Source organism: Telopea speciosissima, chromosome 7 (genome assembly GCF_018873765.1).
Source record: "Telopea speciosissima isolate NSW1024214 ecotype Mountain lineage chromosome 7, Tspe_v1, whole genome shotgun sequence".
NCBI classification, from domain to species: Eukaryota; Viridiplantae; Streptophyta; class Magnoliopsida; order Proteales; family Proteaceae; genus Telopea; species Telopea speciosissima.
Window position 1 is genome coordinate 58,096,085 of NC_057922.1, and position 23,554 is coordinate 58,119,638.

Genomic DNA, 23,554 nt, shown 5'->3' on the forward strand with positions numbered 1-23,554 from the left:
TGACGTTTGCTGTAACTACTTTGGTTACAAAAAGCTTTACCGTTCATACAAATATGTCAAAGCGAGATGGATTTTGGAACAAGGTATAATTTGAATCAAAGTAGCTAGAAAGGGGTTCCCACAACCGGGGGAGATACGAAAAATCTTATTGTTGAGATCACTCATCCTAAAATGAGGTTACTTCAAAAAGCAGGTTATGTAGATCAAAGCATGAAGAAGAGAAGAGTCAGGAATTACTGTTCATGTGAACAGTGTCACAAACCTTTATGCCTTGATGGAAATCCTTCTAGACGACCCAAGTTAAAAAATAAAACACTGTTCACATAAACAGTGTGAAAGCCAAATTTTGCCTTGTTTGGGATTGATTTTTAGAAGATCTTGTGCGCCCATCAAGTGGAGAAAGCTTCTATCCTAATGCTGCCATAGTTTAATTTATATTAGGTAATTTCTAATTTGGTCATCTATACATGTTTAGAAGGCTGAGTTATAAAGCCTTTAGTAGTTTCTAATTTCATTCGGTTTCTATTTCCATTAGTTACTATTTTCATTAGTTTCTATTTTCTGAACAGTTGCTAAGTTATACTTTCTATTTTTGTAGCCTAGCCTCATTTTATATAAAGGCAGTTATTGTAATTGTTGACACAGAATTAATGAATGAAGTTTTGAGACATTCTTGCACTCGATTATGGGAGTAAAACCCCTGTTCAACACCTGGGATAGCTGTGGGTGAGAGACCCAGGCTGAGAGAGCCATTCCCCTACCCCCTTCTTCTATCGTCTCTTCTCCTCCCCTCCCTACTCGATCAACCATAGTTGTCAAGGCGTCGCCAAGGCATTGTCTAGGCACCGCCTAAGCTTCCAGATGGTTTTGTTGGGGCCTAGGCAACAGCCGCCTTATTGCAGGACACCTTGCACTAGTTTTTATTGGTACTGGGTTCCGGTATTGACCCTTATTTATACCAAATATCATATAAGTAAATGTTTTTATATTTGTAATTTCATTTACTTAAGATATTATTCATAAATAAGCAAATACCCCCTATTTAAATCCAATAAAAATATATAAAAAATAAAATTCCAAAAGGATAAAAAGTCAACCCCCCAGTTCAAGAACAAAAACTGGATTTTCGACGGTAGCTGAAATTTTCAACTTTCAAATGTTGGGGTTTTTCTCAAATCTAAAAATTCTATAAATCTTAATATGGCAAAACATTGCTAAAAACTAAAAGTGCGGTAAAATATTCATTTATTTTAATATATAAAAAAAAATTATTGAGAGCGATTTTGACAGCATTAGCGCAAACCAAATAAGGTTTGACCGGAACATAACTTCTTCAATATAAATGAGATTTAAGCACTTTTGGATTTGTTGGAAAGCTGCTTTTGTGCTATAAGTAATACAAAAATTCTCATGTAAAACTAAAATCATTTGACTCGTCAAACTTCTAGAGAACAAGAACATCTCGCTAAATCGAGAGTAATTTAATTACTTATAGATAAGATCATATTTTTTATGACTTGATGTGACTTAATGTTATTTGATGACTTGATGTGGCTTAATATTTATTTTTTATGACTTGAGGTGACTTAGTGTTGATTTTTTATGACTTGAGGAGGCTTAATGTTGATGTTTGATGATATAAGGTACATATTGTAGCATACTAAAATATTGTAGCACAATAAATAATTTTAGAAAAGGGAGGAACTAAAAAATAACACTTGAGGGTGCCTTGGTCGCCTAGGTAACGCATAGGTTGGCGCCTTGTCGCCTAAGCGCTTCGGCACCTCTCCACCACCTTGGGTCGCCTAGCCACCATGACAACTATGCAATCAACACTGCTGTGCTATTTTCTGTAAATGCAACTAATCACTGTGACAGTATACTTCGAAGACCTGAATCAAGCCTCTGTCAAGTTCTTATTAGTTGCTGCTGTCATACAACTTGAGGAGGCTCTAAAACACCTGCAGATCTGAGTTTTATAGCAGCAACTTCAAGCTCTCTGATCTCCAGATCCATCCATCAATTCTGAGTCATATTGAGTTGTAATTTTCTCTTTTGTTAGTTTTTACCTTTTACCTCCCTATGTAATTGCAAGAATATTAGTTATGAATCAAATAGGTGAGAGAAGCCCTCAAGCTACTCACCCACGATTTTCCTCTCATCTTCTTCTTCTTCTTCTTCTTCTTCTTCTTCTTCTTCTTCTTCTTCTTCTTGGTCACTAATTTATTGTAAGTCATATTTAGTTGTAATTTTCTCTTTTGTTAGTTTTTACCATTTACCTCCCTAGGGATGAGAGAAGCCCTCAAGCTACTCACCCACGATTTTCTTCTTCTTCTTCTTCCTTGTTAGAATCGATCCATACCTAGTTTCTAACTTGGTATCAGAGCTGGTTTGAGAGTCGACCAAGCTCATCTTCCTTCTACACCTCTCTTTGGAACCCTAGAAAGGTAGAGGGTTCCACTAGAGGCTATACAATGTAAGGTATTACACATAGAAGATTCAATGGAGGTATATCTTCCAAACTAAGCCCTAATGGAGAAGTTTTATGGGATTTTTTAAAGTGGATTGAAGCTCTAGAAAGTCTGCCACAGTTACCGCTAGCCCTGCCTCGTTCATTTTGTTTCTCTCTCATCCCATCACCATTTGGAGTGGGACCAGCACTGTTAGAATCACCCAGGGAGATTCTTTCAAACCCCCAAGGACTCGGTTGGTGATATGGAGGGGTTGAAGAGTGCAGAACATTTCTGTGCATTCTCACAGGTACCGACAGCTTCTGGTTTGCTTCCTTGTTTCACCTTTGCAGCATTGTAATGTGTTGAATAGCTGCTGTTGTTTGAAGCATTATATAATTTGAAGTATTATTAGTTGTTATGGAATGAAGCTAAGGTGTAGAAAGTTCCTTTGACTTAACTTTCTTCAAGTTCATTTGCTTGCTGGTGGTGCATTTGCTTGATAGTTTGTTTCTTTGGGTAGAGAATACTCTCCATTTGTTTGAGATATTACTTTGGTTTGTTTATTGAGTGTATCCACATCATGTCTGGGTCTGAAGTTAGTGGACCTGTAGAAGCTTCTGCTAGCAGTTTGGGTGGTACATACAAAAGTATGACTCTATTTGATAACCCCAATACCCAAATATCAATTGTGAAGTTGGACAATACCAACTATTTGGATTGGGCTCACTCTGTGAAGTTGTCTCTGTCAAGCAAAGGGAAACTGGGATACATTACTGGTTCCATCAAGGCTCCCGACTAATCCAACATATTTGAAATGGGAGACTGAAAACTTCACTGTCATGACTTGGCTGATTTTCTCCATGAAACCGGAGATAGGTAGGAGATTTATGAGAAAGGAGACCGCAAAAGAGATTTGGGACAGTGTCTCTAAGACATTTGACCAAGTGGGTGACTCGGCAAAGGTCTATCAAATTCTTCAAAAGGTCATCACTATGAAGCAAGGTGACCGAAGCATTTCTGAATATTACAACACTATCATTGATCTCTAGGAAGAGTATGATCATTATAGGGACCTCTAGTTGTCCAACCCTGAAGATGAGGCAAAGGTGTATCAGACACTTGAGAAGGAACGTGTCCTTATTTTACTTGGTGGGCTCAATCCAGAATTTGAGCCAATCCGTCTACAAATCTTGGGGCGAACACCTCTTCCATCCTTAGATGAAGTATGTAGCTACTTGCAGAGTGAGGAGACTAGGAGAGCATCCATGGACACTGCACCATCTCTTGGGAGATCTGCTCTTGCTTTTAGTTCTAACAAAGATTGGCATGGACGGAGGAGAGGCCAAGGGCCACCCCGAGGAAATAACAGAGAAAGGTTTAAGTGTGATCATTGTGGAAAACAGGGGCACACCAAAGACAGGTGTTGGGTTCTTCATGGCCAACCCCCTGGCACACATGGTGGGTCCACTGGTATGCGTAGTGGCAGGAGAGGGGGAGCTCGAGCTCATACTATGACAGCTGGGACTGATTCACTTAGACTACAGGCCGATCCAGGGAGGATATTGCAGCACTACGCAGGATGCCTAGGCAACTCTTCTACTACTCCTGCAGAGTCAGACACTTCAGCCTCAGCCTTGCAAGCCTCTACATCTGCACCCTTCACAGCTCCCTCTTGGGTCATTGACTCTGGTGCCACTGACCACATGACAGGTATATCTCAGTGTTATGATTCCTACTCTATTTGCTCGGGTAGGGATAAGGTTAGAGTTGCAGATGGGTCTCTTTCTTCTATTTCTGGTAAAGGTAGTGTTCGGGTCACCCCTTCTATTTCTCTTGACTCTGTTCTTCATATCCCTAATTTTGCTGCTAACTTATTATCTGTCCACCATCTAACTAAATCCCTGAATTGCTATGTCACATTCTTTCCTTCTCATTGTCTTTTTCAAGATTTGGCGACGAAGAGGATTATTGTCAGTGGACGTGAAGAGAAAGGACGCTACCTTCTTGAGCCCCGTACACATGTTTTGCCTACTGCTCAGTCCTATGTGTGTGATCGGAGTGAGAACGGTACTATGGATTCTGTGATGCTTTGACATCAACGTTTAGGCCAACCATCTTTTGTTGTTATGAGGAAACAATTACCATATTTGTTTACTTCTTTTTCTTCTTCTCATGTTTTCCAGTGTGAACCATGTATTTTTGCTAAACATTGTCATTCATCTTATCCTTATCATGGTAATAGATCCACTGTTACTTTTAATATTGTGCACTTTGATGTTTGGGGACCTGCTCACACTACCTCTTTGTCTGGTTATCATTATTTTATTTCCTTTGTTGATGACTATTCTCGGTCCACTTGGACTTTTTTTATGAAACAAAAGAGCGATGTTTATGATGATTTTAAGAATTTCCATCAACTTGTTTGTACTCAATTTGGCTCTCACATTCAAATAGTTCAATCTGATAAAGGGGGTGAATATATGTATGAGGCTTCAACAATTCTTTATTGACCATGGCATTATTCATCAAGTTGCTTGTGTTGACACTCCCCAACAGAATGGGGTGGCTGAGAGAAAAAATCACTAGAAGCCTTCTTTTTGACATGCATGTCCCTAAGACTTTTTGGTCTGATGCCCTTCTTATTGCTGCCTTCCTAATCAACCGGATGCCAACTCAGCTCATTGGCTCCAAATCTCCTCTGGAGACTCTTTCACCTCATGCTCCTGCTTTCTCCCTTCCTCCTAAAGTGTTTGGGTGTGTCTGCTATGTGCATGTCAATAAATCAGCTCGAACAAAGCTTGACCCCAAAGCACTCAAATTTATCTTCCTTAGCTGTTCAACTTATACTAAAGGGTATAACTGCTACCATCCTTCCTCCCAAAGGCGACTTCTCTCCAAAGATGTCCATTCCTTTATTTTCTCCTCATCAGCATCCTCTTCAGGGGGAGACTAATGGAAGTGAATAGGCTGTTGATGTTATTCCTTTTCTGTCTCCTTTGCCTATCTCCACTTCCCCATTCCAACTTGACATTGGGAAATACAAAGAGGTGGATGTTGTTGACATTGATACTCATTCAAGTGTTGATGCTAGCAATGAAAAAGAGTTAGTTGTGTACAAAAGAGGTGAATGCTTAAAGGGAAAGGGAAAGAAGACCTGCCAAGAGTCCTCTTTGGATCCTCACCTGAGCTCCACCTTCCTAAGTCAGGTAACACTGTCTCTCCTCCATCTAAGTTAGATCTTCCCATTGTTGTTCGATAGGGGAAGAGAGCTTGTACTAACACCATAGCCCAGTTTGTTTCCTATGATACTCTTTCTCCTATAGGTATTGCCTACTCTTAGGGGTGTCAATGGGCCGGGCTGGGTCGGGTTTGCCCTAAACCCTAGCCCAGCCCAGCCCAGCCCTGCCAGGGCCAAGCATACCCTCAACCCAACCTAACCCTGGTAGGGTTTTCCCAAGCCCGGCCCAGCCCTGATTGACCCTGAATATCTTGGCCCATTGAGTTCTGGTACTAACAAAGCCCAATCACAGCCCACTTAACAAAGCCCAGTGTCACGGCCCGCCCAACAAAGGCCCACGGGCCTAACTTGCAAGCCCATGGACTTGGAACTTGGGCTAAGACCAAGTCCATGGCCTAGAACTCTCTATACTAGAAGAGAATCTAGATATATTCTAGAACCTCTAGAAGCAAGAATGGTCAAAGAAGTTTCTAGAGAAGCTTCTAGAAAAAAAAAACCTTGTACATAGCTAAGGAAGGAGGAGACTTCTAGAGTTCTCCAAGTAGCTAGAATCCTCCAAAAAGGAGGTGGGAAGGTTCTAGTCTCTTAGGCTAGAAAGTTCTCCACCATTGGATGGAGGACACTTGTAAATATCTTAGGTATTCTTTGGGTTCTTAGTTGCCTATAAATAGAGGTGGCCTCATTTGGCCAAGACACAAACCAACCAATCAACCACCCAACCACCAAACCAAGCAAGCAAGCTATCAAGTCTTGTACTCAAAGCTTTCAAGCAACTCAAGTGTATTTTTTCAAAGTCTCTATAGTGTTCTTTAAGTTCTCTTCCCAAGTCCCTTGCTAGAGTTGGTGAAAGGCTGACTTAGTGCTAGAGTGAGTGCTAAGTGCCGACAAGTGTGGTATCAGAGCTTCGGTTGCGAGGGAAGATACTTGTGGATTTGACACTATGGCTAACGAATCGGAAGTGCTAGACATGATGGTGAGCGAGCAAGCCCGTGGGAGGGAGGCCATTCCCACCAAGGAGAGGCGAAGAGGTAAGGACAAGTTCGTGGATGTTGGTGCTACTCTGGAGCCACGCCTAACTCGGGTGGAGCTAGCAATGGCCGAGGTGAAGGAGCGCCTTGATGTTGTGGAGCAAAGTGGAGAGGAGCTCGAAGGCCACGTGATGGAGCTCAAGGAGGAGCTAGTGAGCCAAATGGGGGAGCTCAAGGAGTCCCTACAAACCATTCTCAACACCATAGTGCATGCACAACAGGAGAAGTTCGCTAGCTTCAAAGCTCAAGTGTGGGAAGCATTGGCCAAGATGGATGCTCGCATCGATGAGGTACAAACGGATAGGGCAATGTGTAGGAGGGCAGCGGCCGGGGGAGCCACTACCTCGCGTGAGGTACCTAGGGTAGAGGTACCAAAGCCCAAGCCATTCGATGGGAAGAGAGATGCACGGGAAGTCGACAACTTTGTGTGGCATATAGAGAGGTACTTTGAGGCGATGGCACTCGAGGACGAGGCGGCGAAGGTGCGGACCGCAACACTCTACCTCACCGACACAGCAACTCTATGGTGGCGAAGGAGGCATGCAGACATAGAAAGAGGTACATGCACCATAGATACTTGGGATGAGTTCAAGAAGGAATTAAAGAAGCAATTCTATCCCAACAATGCTACCTTCTTGGCAAGAAGGAACATCAAAAGGCTCAAGCATACTGGGTCTATTCGGGACTATGTCAAAGAGTTCACCACTCTTACGCTCGATGTCCCGAGTATGACCGACGAGGAGTTGTTGTTCAACTTCATGGATGGTCTCCAAAACTGGGCTGCGCAAGAGCTGCAACGTCGTGGTGTGCAAGACCTTGCTTACCATGCTGCGCGGAATCATTGATGGAGTTCCAAAGAGAAGACAGGCAAGAAAGAGCAATGGGGAGAATGGTGGGGAGACCAAGGTTCGATGCTCATCACCCCAAGGAAGGCAAAAGCAAACCCTCTTTAGGCAAGGAGGGTAAGCCTCGTCTTGACAAGAAGGATAAGAACAAGCCCAAGGACAAGTGCTTCTTGTGTGATGGGCCACATTGGGCTAGGGACTGCCCAAAGAGGAAGGCCTTAAGTGCTCTACTCGAGGAGAAGAGTCAAGAAGAAGAGCCGATTCGTATGGGTTCCCTAATGCAGCTTGGTGCTATCAAGGCCAAGACAGAGGTCAAGGTCACTACTCCACAGAAGGGGTTGATGTACGTGGAGGCGCAGATGAACGGGAAGCCTACACGTGTCATGGTCAACACAGGTGCTACCCACAACTTTGTCTCAACGGAGGAGGCAAAGAAGCTTGGACTTAAGGTGTCCAAGGAGGGAGGTTGGCTCAAGGCTGTCAACTCCCAAGCTCGTCCCATACAAGGCATAGCTCGAGGGGTCGAGATGCGGATGGGGACGTGGAGCGGCACCTTGGATCTGTCGGTGGTGCCCATGGACGACTATCAAGTGGTGCTTGGCATGGATTTTCTTAGAAGGGTTAAGGCTATACCCATGCCATTCATCAACACGGTATGCATCATGGAGGAAGGTGCTCCATGCATGGTCCCCACGGTGTCAGGGACCAAGGAGAATGCTAAGCTCTTGACAGCGATGCGACTTGAGGAAGAAGGAACGAAGCTCAAAGACTCCACTCTCGGTGTATCGTCTGGAGCTAAGGAAGACGGCCTTGTAGAGGCGGAAGCAAGGCCTACTAAGAAGGCCCTTGATGGATGCAAGGACATCAGGCCATCAGGGATGCACAAACAATCGCCACCTAAGGGGAAGGTGGATGTGGCCCGGTCTTGCAAAGACAAGACCAAGAAGAAGAGAAAGAGGAGGGCTAGCAAAAGAAGGCGACCGACAAGCTTCAAAGACGGGGAGTTAGTGCTCGACAAGTCCCTAAAGGAGGTGTCCAAGGAGAGGGCTCGCCGACACACTGGCCCATACGAGGAGAGACATGGAAGACTCAAGTTGTGGCTCAATGGACGTTGTTACTTCACACGGGAGGAGGCTATACAGGCATTCATGCAAGCCATATACAGAAGTTCTCCAAGAAGGTTGCGACGAGGGCGTCGCCAACTTGGGTGGGGGAGAGTGTCACGGCCCGCCCAACAAAGGCCCACGGGCCTAACTTGCAAGCCCATGGACTTGGAACTTGGGCTAAGACCAAGTCCATGGCCTAGAACTCTCTATACTAGAAGAGAGTCTAGATATATTCTAGAACCTCTAGAAGCAAGAATGGTCAAAGAAGTTTCTAAAGAAGCTTCTAGAAAAAAAAACCTTGTAAATAGCTAAGGAAGGAAGAGACTTCTAAAGTTCTCCAAGTAGCTAGAATCCTCCACAAAGGAGGTGGGAAGGTTCTAGTCTCTTAGGCTAGAAAGTTCTCCACCATTGGATGGAGGACACTTGTAAATATCTAAGGTATTCTTTGGGTTCTTAGTTGCCTATAACTAGAGGTGGCCTCATTTGGCCAAGACACAAACCAACCAATCAACCACCCAACCACCAAACCAAGCAAGCAAGCTATCAAGTCTTGTACTCAAAGCTTTCAAGCAACTCAAGTGTATTTTTTCAAAGTCTCTCTAGTGTTCTCTAAGTTCTCTTCCCAAGTCCCTTGCTAGAGTTGGTGAAAGGCTGACTTAGTGCTAGAGTGAGTGCTAAGTGCCGACGCGGTTTTTTAGTAAGGTCTAAGGCCGTGACACCAGGCTATAAAAAAATGAAATTTTTGGTAAGGAAGTTGTTTCAAGACTCGAACCAAAGACCACTTGGTCACAATTAAGCAACATTGACCATTGCAATAAAGCACAATCCCTATATGTTGTATAAATATATATTATATAATACAGGGTCGGGCTGACTTTGCCAGGGTTGAGGCCTCAACCCAGGCCCAGCCTAACCTTGCCGGGCCATGCAAATATCAAACCCAGCTCGACCCTTTCTTATCCCCAGGCCCGGCCCAGCCCTGTCAAGGCTCAAGGCGGGTTTGGGAGGCTCAGGCTGGCCGGGTTTTGTTGATACCTGTACCTACTCTACTGCTCTTGCTTCTTCTTCCATTCCAAAAAATGTCACTGAGGCTATATCTGACCCAAAGTTGAAGGAGGCCATGTCTGAGGAAATGATGGCTCTTGAGAAGAGTAGTACTTGGACACTTATTGACCTTCCCAAGGAGAGAGTTCCAATTAGATCCAGGTGGGTCTATACAACTAAGTACCGATCAGATGGTACTGTGGAAAGATATAAGGCCAGGTTGGTGGCCAACAGTCAAGTGTATGGCATTGACTACCAAGAAACATTTGCCCCTGTAACCAAACACGACTCAATCAGAGTTCTTCTATCAGTGGCAGCCAATAGAGACTGGCCGTTGTAACAATTAGATGTAAAGAATGTCTTTCTCCATGGTGATCTAGAAGAAGTGTATATACAGCCTCCACCTACAAAGGGAAAGTGTGCCTCCTAAAGAACGCACTTTATGGCCTCAAGCAGTCTCCTAAGACCTAGTTTGAGCGATTTAGGCAAGCCATTCTAAAGAATGAGTATTCCCAGAGTGAGGCCGACCACACTTTGTTTATCCAGCGAGCGAATGATATGATCACAACGCTTACTGTTTATGTTGATGGCATTGTGGTAACTGGGAATAACCAAGCCGAGATAAGTAGATTGAAGTCATACTTGGCCCAACAGTTTGAGATTAAAAATCTTGGATTCTTGAAGTATTTCTTGGGAATTGAACTGTCAAGATCGAATAAGGGAATCAATATTTGCCAAAGAAAGTTTATACTGGACCTATTGAAGGAAACAAGAATGTTGGGTTGTAAACCAGCAAACTCCCCAATTGATCAAAACCACAAACTTAGTGAATATTGTGGTTCTCCTCTTATTGATGCAGGCAAGTACCAATGATTGGTTGGAAAAGTGATCCATCTGTCTTTAACTCGATCAGACATCACCTATGCAGTTGGAGTGGTGAGCCAATTTATGCATGCCCCCAAGAGTGGGCACTTGATTGCTATTTATCGCATCATCAGGTACTTGAAATCTTCTCCAAGAAAAGGACTTCTATATGCCAGGCACAACCACTTGAGGATAGAGGGCTACACTGATGCTGATTGGGCTGGTTCCATTTCGGATAGACGATCTACATCAGGTTACTGCACTTCTGTAGGAGGTAATCTAGTCACATGGAGAAGTAAAAAACAACCGGTTGTCACCATGTCCAGTGCAGAGGCAGAATTTAGAGTCATGGCTTATGGAGTGTGTGAACTCATATGGTTGAAGCGGTTGGTTCAAGAGTTGGGATATGATATTGATGGACCCATGCGGCTCTTTTGTGATAACAAGCCTGCTATAAGAATTGCTCATAATCCCATACAACATGACCGAACGAAGCACATTGAAGTCGATAGGCACTTCATCATAGAGAAGTTGGATTTAGGTTGCATTTGTACTCCCTTTGTGAAGACAGGTGATCAAGTGGCAGATATCTTCACCAAAGGTCTCATTTCTCACCAGTTCAATACCCTTCTGTGCAAGCTGGGAATGTATGACATTTATTCTCCAGCTTGAGGGGGAGTGTTAGAGTTTATGTATCAGGGGTACTTTAGTCACTAGTTTATTGTAAGTTATGTTGAGTTGAAATTTTCTCTTTTGTTAGTTTTTACCTTTTACCTCCCTAGGGAGGCATATGTAATTCCAAGAATATTAGTTATGAATCAAATAGGTGAGAGAAGCCCTCAAGCTTCTTCTTCTTCTTCCTTTCCAAGCTCTCACACCTTCCTTGTTAGAATCGATCCATACCTAGTTTCTAACTAGGGATGCTATTGTTTAATTTGTAGAATCCCCTCTGCAGACCTGCTATTGATGAGAGGCAGAAATCTAAAGGAATGGTCGGGCCAAACAAGTGCCCGAGTTGTGAAAGAGAGGGGAAGATTGGGTGCCTTGATTCAATAAAACAAAGAACATGGGGGTTGTGGCCTCTTTTCACCACTCCTGCAGCTGATGCATCAAGTTGATTATCCATCAGAGTCAACTCTGATATTGACACTAAAGGATCAATAGCATGCCTGACTTTGATCTTCTCATTCACATGAAGCCGCTTCAGCAACTTTGAGTGCCATATCACCAATTTTAAAATACAAATCCGCAATTCTTGAGAGCATATCTTGCCTTGGAACTTGGAAGAGAAACCAATTCTGGAAAGGGCAAACATGAGCCCTTTCTTCCCACCCACAAAAGCCACCTCATTTTAATTAATGTCCCGACGAAACACTACTGATACCATAATTCTCCAACCTAACTATATGTACCTACTAGGGAGAACCATTTTAATTGGACTCTAGATCAAAGGAACAAACAAACAGAACTAATCCAAATATCTTGACATAAGATAGTAATTAATGGAATACCATCTCTTAAGAACTACCCAAAAAAAGATAAAACCTAAGTTATATATATAATAAGTATGTCTCTCTTCCTCCCTCTTCCCCCCCCCCTCTCTCTCTCTCTCTCTCTCAATCTCTTAAATACAACTGAAAAAGAACTGCACAAAATATCAAGCACTGTCAACAGGAACGTCACTATGCAACAGGCATGGACAGCCATAAACTGAGAATAGTCATGTTCTTGTTCCATAAGGAAATAACAATTCTCCCAGCTCAACTCAAATCTTATATCCATTTCTGAGCTCATAGACAATTTAGCAGTATCCACACCAAAGACCAAAGAAAAAACCAGTATTATTTAGCCTGCCTAGAACCAAAAATAACAATCTACTTACATTTTTTTATATGGCATGGGTGTCCTACACATTATTCAATTTTGTGGAACATGGCATACCATATTATTCTCCAAAATCAAGTTAAAATGTTTTTCATGCCCTCAAACTCCACCTCTTTTTGACAATTTAATTACTATTTATAAAAAAAGAGCAACTTGTACTTCCAGGCAATCTTATAATAGAAAAAAGGTATGAAAGCATAACTCCAACGGGGTAGCTCGGTTGGCAAGGACCAACACTTCACAATTAAGAGGTCATGAGTTCAATTCTCCTTGGGTCAAACTAACACAAAAAAAAAGGTGATCAAAGCATATTGAAAGTGCATACACTCTGGAACATCTGTCCTTGTAGGCACAGCAATTTGAAGTAACACTACTTTGTCACGCCAATATGTATTTTCTTCAAGGAACTTTTCAAATGCCAGTATCTTTTGTGGAATTCCTTTAATCATATCAAGACGGTCAACACCTAACATAACCTGTGCATAATGCAACAATAAAAATAAGCAGACAGAATAGGAAAATAGAAAATAAAATAATTTGTTCCCATCAAGTAACTGATAGAAATCAATGGCCTAAGTTACATCACACAAAAGGGGCTGTGCATATATTTAACATATGAATAGAAGTGCAAATAATAATGTAAAGGAAAATGAGTTAAGCGAACAACAGATATTCTATTGAAGTATAATTGTATAAACACCAACTGTATCATACTTGTCAAGTTTTTATGCTTGCATCAATTTGACATACCTTGGCTTAGTATTAGAATGATCCTTGAGGCCTATTCTAGAGGTATGTTAAAAAAATGTATTTGGCCAATTAAGTTAAGGATGTAGTTTGAGGTTTTAGAAACAAAAAACAATGAAATGAATATAACATAATAACAACAATTGGTTAACTGAATAAAAGACAATTAGCGGTTAGAATAAAAACCTAGATCAGTTTTGCAGACTACACACCAATGAGATAATTTACTATAAATAGCATTATGGGTATTGAAGTGTTTTCATGGCTAAGTGTCACTTTCAGTTGATACACCTGCATTTGAAAAAGGAGTCAACTTTGATCCCAAGTTGAATGCTTTTACTTTGGATTGGCAGACATGGGACATAGACCCCAATATCTGGCAATGTCCACACCACACACCACACAATCACAAAAAATGTTGCATTTTGTTTATTCTTCACTACTTCTAACACTAAAGCTTCCATCTGAATAGATTAGTTGAGTGATTTAACCATATCCAGCATTTTCCACTGATTTAAACTTTGGTTGTTTGCCATCTAAATCAAACTAAGAGAGTCAACTAAATTTAACTTTCCTTTTTTAGATGAGGTTGACAGTCCGATATAGATGTTGAATAAGAATAAGGATTGTCCGAAGTAATCAATTAATAATAATAATGATAACAACAGCAATAATAAGGGTCACTGGATTAGCTAATGATTGTACCAACTCAATATAAAATCATAAATGCATCTCTAACAACAATGGTTTAATCTACTAAATATCACAGTACAATGACAGAGAGGGAATTTTTTTAACTAAAAAAGGGCACCTTTCGGCCAGCAAATCTTTCTTTCAATTCTCTGATGTGATCCTGGACTTGTTGAAGTTCAAGAGCTCGAATAAATCTTTCAGAATCTATCCCAATAGGAAACTGAATTCAAATGTATAAATAAATTAGAAAAGGAAAAGATGGATAGATGGTTCATGTTAAAAATCATGAAACCCTGAATACTTTAATTATAAGGAACAAGCACAAAACAAACATCTCATTCTTTCATACATTCTGTACATACAGGAAACAAAATGATCAAATAAACCGCTAATACGTACAGCAGCCACCCTTGTCAGCCTCCCTTGATCCTCTACTCCTTCAGGTGTACCCTCAAGCCCAAGAATGCGAGTACAAGCACTGACAAAGTGCCTGGCATAATCATATGTATGAAAACTGGAAAATAGAGTATCCAGTGGTTAAAATCGTGAGGCCTTAACCTTAACGTTAAAAGATTCAAGTCAAAAGAAACAAAAACCAAACCCAGACAATAGGATTCTCCAAAAATATTACTCCTACAATGAATCAGTTCATGATGATTTCAGAGAAGCCATGTCCACTTAAAGCCTTGAAATTGATATTTCAATGATGGTTCCAAATTTCGATTTTAACCAGGGTTGAATCTTGGTCAAAAACAAAATATACCATCGAAATCTGCAAAATGACTCAAAATTTGGTCCATTTCACAGGTCAACTCAAAATAGCCATTTCGTTTGCCAAATGAAGAAATTTTGCCATCAAATTTCTTGCAGTGCCTATTTAAGCATGTTAACATATATTTGAATCATTAGATTGGGAAAAAAAAACCCCCAAGTGGTAGTTTGTCTTTGGACCCTAGCTTGCTACTGAACGCCATAGCCTATTGTATCCTTTCCCTTACATAGCCTATTCTACACATCTACACATAATTTAGTCGTGTAACATACAACATTCAACAAAAATTATTGAAATATGCAATAAGAATGAAGAACCATAGAATTGGAAAACATTACACAATTCTGACCATTTCGAGTGAAATTTTGACCATTTTGACCATTTTTTCGACCGAGACCTTGTAAAACGGTCAAGTTGTTGGTAGTTTTGTTTCGACCAGGGTTAAAACCAAATAAAATGTTGGAATTTCAATCTTTCGACCAAAATTTCGAACTATGATTTCAACATACAAAAGCAATTCAATAGCACTAATTCTGGAACGCAATGGAAACTGGAGTGAGCTCAACCCTATAATTCTTCTTAATTTCTGGTGTCATATAAGGATAAACAATCAACTAAAAGTTCAAAACATCATATTCCAACCATCAAAATTCCCAGATGCTCACCAGAAAAATGATAAAAGTACAATTAAGACTTTAAGTTTTAGAAAGTCCTAACCTTCTAAATTTCATCTTTGATGCTAGTTGCAACAAAGTTGGAAGTACAAATTAAATCTTTGGTTCTCAAAAAACTGGCCTTTGAGAATGCTGCCAGCATCAACATCATTTATAAAGAAAATTCTAAAAGGACCAGGGTATTATTAGACCAGCTCATCTCTTAGCCAATATGGCCCGAACTTTGCATTGTAATAAATGTCAGGACAATATTGTAAACACTATTTTCTGATTAGTAATGCATCTTTTAAGTATTTAGCCATCAAAAAAAAAATGTAGTGTTTAGACATGGACCTACCTAGGCGCTTAGTGAGAAGGAAAACATTCAGCCATAAAAATGCCATCGCATGATTTTTATTTTACAAGAGGAACCTGAAGTTAAGAGTGAGGAGTAGCAAATGGGCTTCCAAACATTAAGAAAATATAGTATAACTTACCCAACTAAATCAGCAGCAAGAACAGATTTTAGCAACTCTGATCGAGATGGCAGCGTCCTATGGATCTCTGATGAAGGGAAGGGTGTGTGGAGAAACCAGCCAACTTTCATGTTGTTGTTATATTTCTTTAGGCATGCAGGAAGAAACATCAGATGATAATCATGGCACCAAACGACATCACCCTCTTCATAATGCGTATTTACCACATCAGCAAACATTTGATTGGCCCTCTTATATGCGTCAAACTGAGACTGGAAACTACGAGTGGTTGCTAAGCGATCTTCTTGTGGAAGTCCAAGGTAATGGAAAAGAGGCCACAAGATATTATTGCAGTAGCCATTATAATATTGATGAACTATCTCTTCATCAAGGAAAACAGGGATGCACCTCTGCATTCAATGGAACAGACTTCAGCAGGGTGAGGGGATCAACTGTAGTTCTATGTCAACAAAAAACCACAAAGTTAAATCATGCTAGTCCAAATGTTAGAATTACAGGTGAACCTCTTTTTTTTTTTTTTTTTTGGGGGGGGGGGGGGGGTGGGGTGGAGAATACGTAAGTTATTATAGGTGACATTTTAAATGTTATGATCATGGATAAATTGATATATGAAACCAGGAGTACCTTCTCAGCCAGTGCTTTAGTAAGTGCCCTTTGCCCAACCTCATCTGGTACGTTCACACCAGCCCATCCAATCCATTTTGCCTCAAAATCTTTCACACCTGCAGGAAAATTATCTAGGGAACCTTAACTTTACTTCTTAACAGATAAAGCTACATGTACACGAGAAAAGGATAAATATATACCCAAAGAACATGATACTGGTCTAGTTTGTAAAACAGTACTGCATTAAAGTGTGTGAAGCAATTATTGTCATCACCACATTGGAAAAGAAGGGAGTTCAAATGAAGAGAACCAGTGGAAAAAGTTTTAAAAAATATTACTGAGTAAAATGGCATTGAACAAAGTGTTAGAGAATACTTACCCAGAAGGGCACTTACTAGACCACCTGCGCTTATCTCCAGTGACCATGAGTCCTCACCCTTCCTAACTGCTGATACTGGCAACCTGTTTGCCACCACCAAAAGTCGTTGTTTTGGAGGCCGGCTGCCCTGCCTTTCATATCCTTCGCGGAGCGCTCTTGCTGCTGCACCCGCATCCAGGAATTCTTCTTCATTGGTAATTCCCCAGTTATTACCCTCTTTCAGGCTCAATTCATGCTCAAGGTACTCACACTCCCTGTTAACATCACCTGATTCCTCATTTGGTCGATGTGTCCTGTTAATTTTCCTTAGTTCTCGTTGCCTCAAGAGTCTTTCAACTCTAGTTGTGGGGATGGCAGAATTACGATTGCACTTGTTCCCAGGCATACGCTCAACCTGTAGTCCAGCCGCTGCACCAACTTCACAGGCTATTTTTTATTCCTACTCAAGAGTGATCACTTTGCCTGCATTTGTTAAAACCACAAGAAGTCACCACCAAGCTTCTTATCAAAGGAGCATATTAACAAAACTCCACACCCAAAGTTTCGTCTGAAGCTTTCTTACTAAGCCACTTGGATTCAGAGAGGCATTATACTATTCCAACTCTTTCAGTAACTGATTAGTAAATTAGTAAATACCTTTCTACTGCAGTCAAAGAATCCTAAAAATACAGATATGGAAAGAAAAAATCAATTACTCTGAACACACAGATACACAGAAAGAAAGAGGTTCAACTGAAGGTTGGAAAAGTACAATCCAGATCAAATTTTCAGTATAAGCTCGAATCTCTGGCTTTTTGTTCGTTCAAGTCTGAAGAGCACAACACATGGTAAAAGGGGAGAAAAGAAAAAGAAGCGGGGAGGGGGGAGCACAGAATCATGGACAGCCCAAGAAGTTAATGATGAGAAATCTGAGGAAAATGTTGTAAATCTGGATCCCCTATCAACTCTCAAAAGTTTAAAAAAACAAACTAATTCTACAGCAAAGACAACATGTAAGTTCCATCTGGGATAACAGCATAACTATAAAAGAAGAAAAGCATTCCCACCAACCTTGGCTCCTCACCCAATTTTGATCACTCTGGATGATTAACCAACCTTTCCACATCTCATAACTCACCATTTCCAATGGGAAAATCTTCCAAAACCGTCCGTACGTTGTTCATGGGGGCAACAGCAAATTTGTGAAGGAGAAGAGAAGAAGAGGAAAGGTGGTACTGCCAAATCCTCGTGGAAGCTCTACAAAGCACACAAAAAGACCCTTGAACCATGCAGGTGACACCAATTATATACATTTTTCAATGGCCCACCTAAAATCTAACTATAAAACCAATTATATTAATTTTAATTTAATATATCAGCACAGATTCTGAGTTAATTTATTTATTTATCTATCAATTTAAAAGGTAAAATAGCAAATAAAAACTGTGAAAATTCTCACAAAATTCGAGCTCTGTTTCATACATCAAACTAAGAGGGGGACCGGAGATTCAGAGCGGTACTCTCACAACTTCTCAGTGGCTTTCTGACAAAGCCAATATGGCGGTTCATGTTGCTTTTCCACTTCCACTTTAGAAGATGAAGGAACAGTAATGGAAAGGGTAGCCCTTTCGCCAATATCTTTGGTCTGAAATCTTCCATTTTAGGGATTGTAAAGAAAGAAGGCTATCCCAATCAATCTGCATTACAATCCAAACAGAGCCTTGCTTTCCTTTTCTATCGGTGGTTAACGTTTGTATCGGAAAAGGAAACTCAAAAATGTCCAGTGCCTAAAAATAAAGTAGAGATGCCAATCCAACGTCCAAAAGTTTGCCTAGTAGAAGCTAAACGGTGATACATTCACACATCACTGGGATAAAAATAAGGAAAAAGAACAAGCTACATTTCTTTTCTTTTCTTTTTTTATTTTGTTAAAAAGAAAAGCAGCTACAAATAAATAAAATAAAACAAAGCTGGAGTGAGCGTGGTACTTTGCAAGACCCGGATTCTCTCACCAACTTTTTCAGTGCGCGTTCGATGGCTGGCAGCACGTTGGGATGCATGCCAACTGTGCCCAGTCGTTGGATTCACGCTGGAGAGAATCTGATTCATATTGTGCAAGTGGTAAATTGACAAGATCAAACCAATTGCTTTACATTTCATCCAGGAAAAAAAAAAATGCTCAATTAGTTCATCCATATCAGAAAAAAAAGGATCCAGATCTTCTACGGTCAGCCACCCGAGCGGCCAATAGCAGTGCAAGTCATGTGAGATGTGCATTTATCGCCTTAATCCTGCCAGAGTGTCTTGCCCAAGCAGGGGTAAAATGATCATTGCGTACCTCATTTGTGCCTGCATTGCTATGGCCGCTCAGGCAATTACACCGTAGAGGATCTGTAGGCATAGAAAATTCCAATTGCACATTAGAAAAAAATGGAAAACGATAAAAAACGATGAAGGAAAACAAACAATTGATTGAATCGCCAACCCCTGAGAGAAGATTCCAATTCCAAAGCACCTTCGCAGTATCAACTTTCTACAATCCTATAGAGTAAGAACTTCCTTTTTCATTACGACAAAAAAAAAAAGAACTTTCTTTTTCTATGGTGTCAAATCAATTTATTTTTTTTTAATTTAAACAATTTAACCAAAGCATGAACAAAAAACAGTAAAACTTCCTGATCCCTCGGCACATTCCATACGATGAAATATAAAAGAATGAACAAACTGCGAAAGTAATAACAGAACCATATACCCTCTGAGATAGCTTATGAACCTTTATGAGATTTTGTGCTTGTTAAAAAGTGACCTGTAGTGGGGTATCACACATGCAAGAACACATGTAGCAGGAGAGAAACTTATTCTTGAAGAAGAAAACGCCTTACAAACAAGCAAGTTCTATCGCCCCTAAAAGTGAGGAGAAGGCAAAGTTTAGAAAACTTATTGGGGGAGAATGTCTAATAAGGAAGCTAACAAGTTTAGCAGTTTATCATTATTTAGGAAACTTGATTTCCGAAAAATTTTTTCATATCTAGGGAGAAAAGAGAATCTTTTCATCCATTGTAATTTGATGCTATGAATTGTTTTGGGGTAAAGATTTGATGTTATGATTGAACTCTTTCAGCATGAGTCTTATCATTAACTCCAGTGAACTATTGTCACAGATTCTAAATATCTTTCATCGATGAAATCAAAGGGTCAAATTTCATGGATTAAGAGATTTTCTTCACCATGAGCGAAGGAAGAAAAATTTGATCTAATTATTTATTATACTAATAAAATAGAAAACATAAACGCTTAATTGTAGTTTCCTAAAATGTCACATGATAAAAGGTTTATTAATGATTTAAGGGCATTTTGACTCGATGATAAACAAAGTTTCTCTTTTCCTATTTAAAATGAAATGAAAAATATTAAAACATAAAGGTTGTGTTTGGTATGCATTCTTGGAATGGATTCTGGACCAAAAGCACATTCCAAGAATTAACCCCATTCTGGAACACCCTTTTTATCCCTTCCACATTCCCATTCAGTGTCCAAACTAGGGCTGCAACAGGGTCGGGTTGGGTCGGGCTTTTTAAAACCGTAGCCCAACCCTGAGTCCCCTTAGCTCGGCCCAGACCTGCCTTGACCCTGACTTAGGGCCTAAAAACCCTGACCCTGACGGACCAAGCCCGCCCTGATTGGCCCTGATTGGGCTGGGATTGGCCTATTGACCCTGACCCTGACCCTGACACTGATAGACTATATGCTTTCATTGTATAGAGTGCAAACAGACTATATCTATAAGCCATGACCACGCATGCTTTCACACAAGCAGGTAGCACTCTCTCATTTTATGATATAAAGTTATAAATTTTTCATTATCAAATAACAACATGCATTACCTGCTAACTGATATAGAAAAACAAATTTAATGAAAGTAAACCAAACTCCAACTGCTAATACTTTTATAACTATAACTATAACAATCAAATAATGAAAATTTCCAACAAAAAATGTTGTTGCTGTCAAATGAATGATCAACATAATAGCAAATACTAACAATGACACTCGCTTCAACTGCAAATTTTATCCCATTACTCACGACAAAGCTAATTAATATTAAACCTACTTGTCAACAGTTAATAAGTTATCAAGTTTTCACATTTAAAAAGTTCTATCAATGTAATATCTCAAACAATAAACAAACATTTCAAAATAGATCGCATACAAAAGATGCCAAAGTTTGACCCAACAATTCTTCAAATGGGAAAGACTAAAGAGTACTCCCTTGAATGTGGAGATTTGCTTCTCTTTTATTTGGCCTTTTTTTTTTTTTCACAAAATATTTTGCATCATGTTGGAATAATTGTCTCCATCTAAGAATTAATTAATTTGGTTTTTGCTTTGCATTGTGATGTTGCTTTGCATTTGTACTTAAGAGGTCAAATTTTTTCTTGTGTCCCCCTTAGACCTCTAATACCTCTCACTCACTCACTCTCTTAGCCTTTTATTTGTTCAATGAATTTACACATTAATCCTTCCTAATCCTGATTATAGATTATATAATATATATAATGTACTTAAAAGTCTAATTTATGAACCCTTGTTAGTTGTTATTTGTTACATTAATAATTTCTTATATAATATAATATCATATTATCATTATACATAATCAGGTTCAAAATCAGGGTCTAGATCAGGGTCATCATCAGGGCCAAGATCAAGGCCAAGATCAGGGTCAAAATCAGGGCCAAGATCAGGGTTAAAATCAGGGTCAAGATCAGGGTCAAGTTCAGGGCCAAGTTCAGGGCCAAAATCAGGGCCAAAATCAGGGCCAAACTCAGGGTAAAAAATCAAGGCCAAAATCAAGGTCGGGCTGAGCCCGAGGCCTCAACCTGGACCCGACCCTGACTCAGGGCCAAGCATTTCTAACCCTAACCCGCCCTCAGGGCTAGAAATCTTTAGCCCAGGCCCTGTTCGGGCTCAGGGCGGGTTCGGGCCAACAGGGCCAAACTTGCACCCCTAGTCCAAACCCTCTATTTGTGAAATAACAACGACCGCTATCCCCACACCAAACTATCTTACCACAAATGCGTAAGATCCAAGGCCAGCTTCTCAGATATGCTATTGAGTCTATTGAACGAGGAGGAGGTTTGTTTGAACAGAAATTCAAGTCTCCAATGATGGATATTACATACTTTTCAACCGAAACCTAGTTTTTCTTAACAAAATCGTAAGGAAACTCATCCATTGAGGATTTTACGATGATCATAAGAGAAAGATCGACAAAGATTATGCACCAAAATCACTTCGTCTTTGCTTATGCAAATGGCTATCGTTCTCTACATGCCAATGCTGAGGTCCACTTGGAATTCCCATTGCCCCGATGTGACTTCCCCACTGAATCCTCCAATGTTGATTTCGACATAGAGATGTTAAGCACTTGACCGATACACCAAAAGCAACTCTCAATCTAGCAATAGATAACCCTTTATAAGAATCTCTATTTTGCCCCAGGGTTTTTGACTGGCAACAAATAACCCTTTCTTGACGGTTTTCACTCTACTCCAAAATAACCCTTTCCGTGACTCAAACCTGTGGCATGGTGCCAGGATCTGATAACAATTGTTAGGTATTTGACCGATGCGCCAAAAGCTCCAAAACAAATGGAATGCGTTAAATCAAGTCCTTTAACCTATCCCATACTAGGCTTACCCAATCTAGCGCCCATACACTAGATCGAGCCCCATTAAGTACATAACAAGAGGTGGGCCTTGTAATGGGGTGTCCATCATGTCGTTGGAGACGATGAAACCACCTGGTAGCAACATCCTCACGACAACATCCCTACCATCACATGTGATCATCTGACAAATTTCCCCATCCCAATTGACCTAATTCACTATAAGACATTACTGTTACCATCGTTTCCAAAGTCAATCATCAAAAAGGACTATAAATTCGGATTCATCACCTTCATCAAGTTATCACTTAATGGAGATAAGGCATAGAGGAATTCCAACATGATTGAGATACTCTAACAAACGAGGTGATCACTCCTTAAGCTCCATGTTGCTATGCTTCTCTACGACCTCAATATTGGTGGGCTATGACCAATGTGAACAACTCTTGCCTGTGAGGTGTTGGATAAAATGCATAATCATTCTAAAATTAAGAAAGCATTTTGACCAAATATGAATCCAAACAATCTTCCCATTCACAGTTAGGATTGCATTTTGCGTTTTGAAAATGGAAATGCATACTAAACAATAAACTAAACATTTAATTTTTCAAAGAAAAAAAACCAATGAAAAAACATGGTACAAACCCCATAAAATTCCTTTGTTAATATATAAAATTAAAGTAACCAATGAAAGTACGCATAAAGGCATTGATTTGGATGTGATCTTTTATTTCACTGGGGCTAACAGTCTTTTCGCGCACAAAAGCATTGGTTTGTGTCTAGGTGCAGAACTACGCTAACCATGCAACCTTTTTCGTATAAAATTATAAGAATGAAGCTAAAGGAGCACCTCTTGAAAGACGCCCTCCAAGAACATGCTATCTTTTGGAATCAAAGCAACATCAACTGCTTGAGATTTCTTTTGATTGTCCTTATATGATTCTCTCAGGACATCGTTCAAGGTGGTCCCTTAGCATTTTCAAAGTTATAAATAAAATGTTCACAATAAACTCTTATCCCCACCCCACTCTCCCCAAACCAATAAAACATTCCAACGCCCATAAACAATGATTTCCAACACACGCTTCACTAAAAAACAAA

General features: G+C 40.3%; 1 protein-coding gene across 5 annotated transcripts in view; it reads right to left on the reverse strand.

Annotated features, from left to right (window-relative positions):
* The window catches only part of LOC122667485 (alpha,alpha-trehalose-phosphate synthase [UDP-forming] 1-like), a 75,532-nt gene extending 55,929 nt beyond the window's left edge, over window positions 1-19,603 (reverse strand). The window contains exons 1-7 of one of the 5 annotated variants that reach the window (XM_043863762.1): window positions 19,541-19,603; window positions 16,810-17,271; window positions 16,449-16,546; window positions 15,825-16,213; window positions 14,302-14,416; window positions 14,021-14,122; window positions 12,788-12,938 (exon numbers count right to left, since the gene is read on the reverse strand). In XM_043863762.1, coding sequence (XP_043719697.1) covers window positions 12,788-12,938; window positions 14,021-14,122; window positions 14,302-14,416; window positions 15,825-16,213; window positions 16,449-16,546; window positions 16,810-17,194 — 1,240 coding nt within the window. In that variant the 5' untranslated portion in view covers window positions 17,195-17,271; window positions 19,541-19,603. Of the gene's footprint in view, window positions 1-12,787; window positions 12,939-14,020; window positions 14,123-14,301; window positions 14,417-15,824; window positions 16,214-16,448; window positions 16,547-16,809; window positions 17,275-17,371; window positions 17,399-18,324; window positions 18,567-19,540 lie in introns of those variants that run through there. The other 4 variants (XM_043863764.1, XM_043863760.1, XM_043863763.1 and 1 more) reach the window with 4 other exon arrangements.
* Window positions 19,604-23,554: the final 3,951 nt, after the last annotated feature.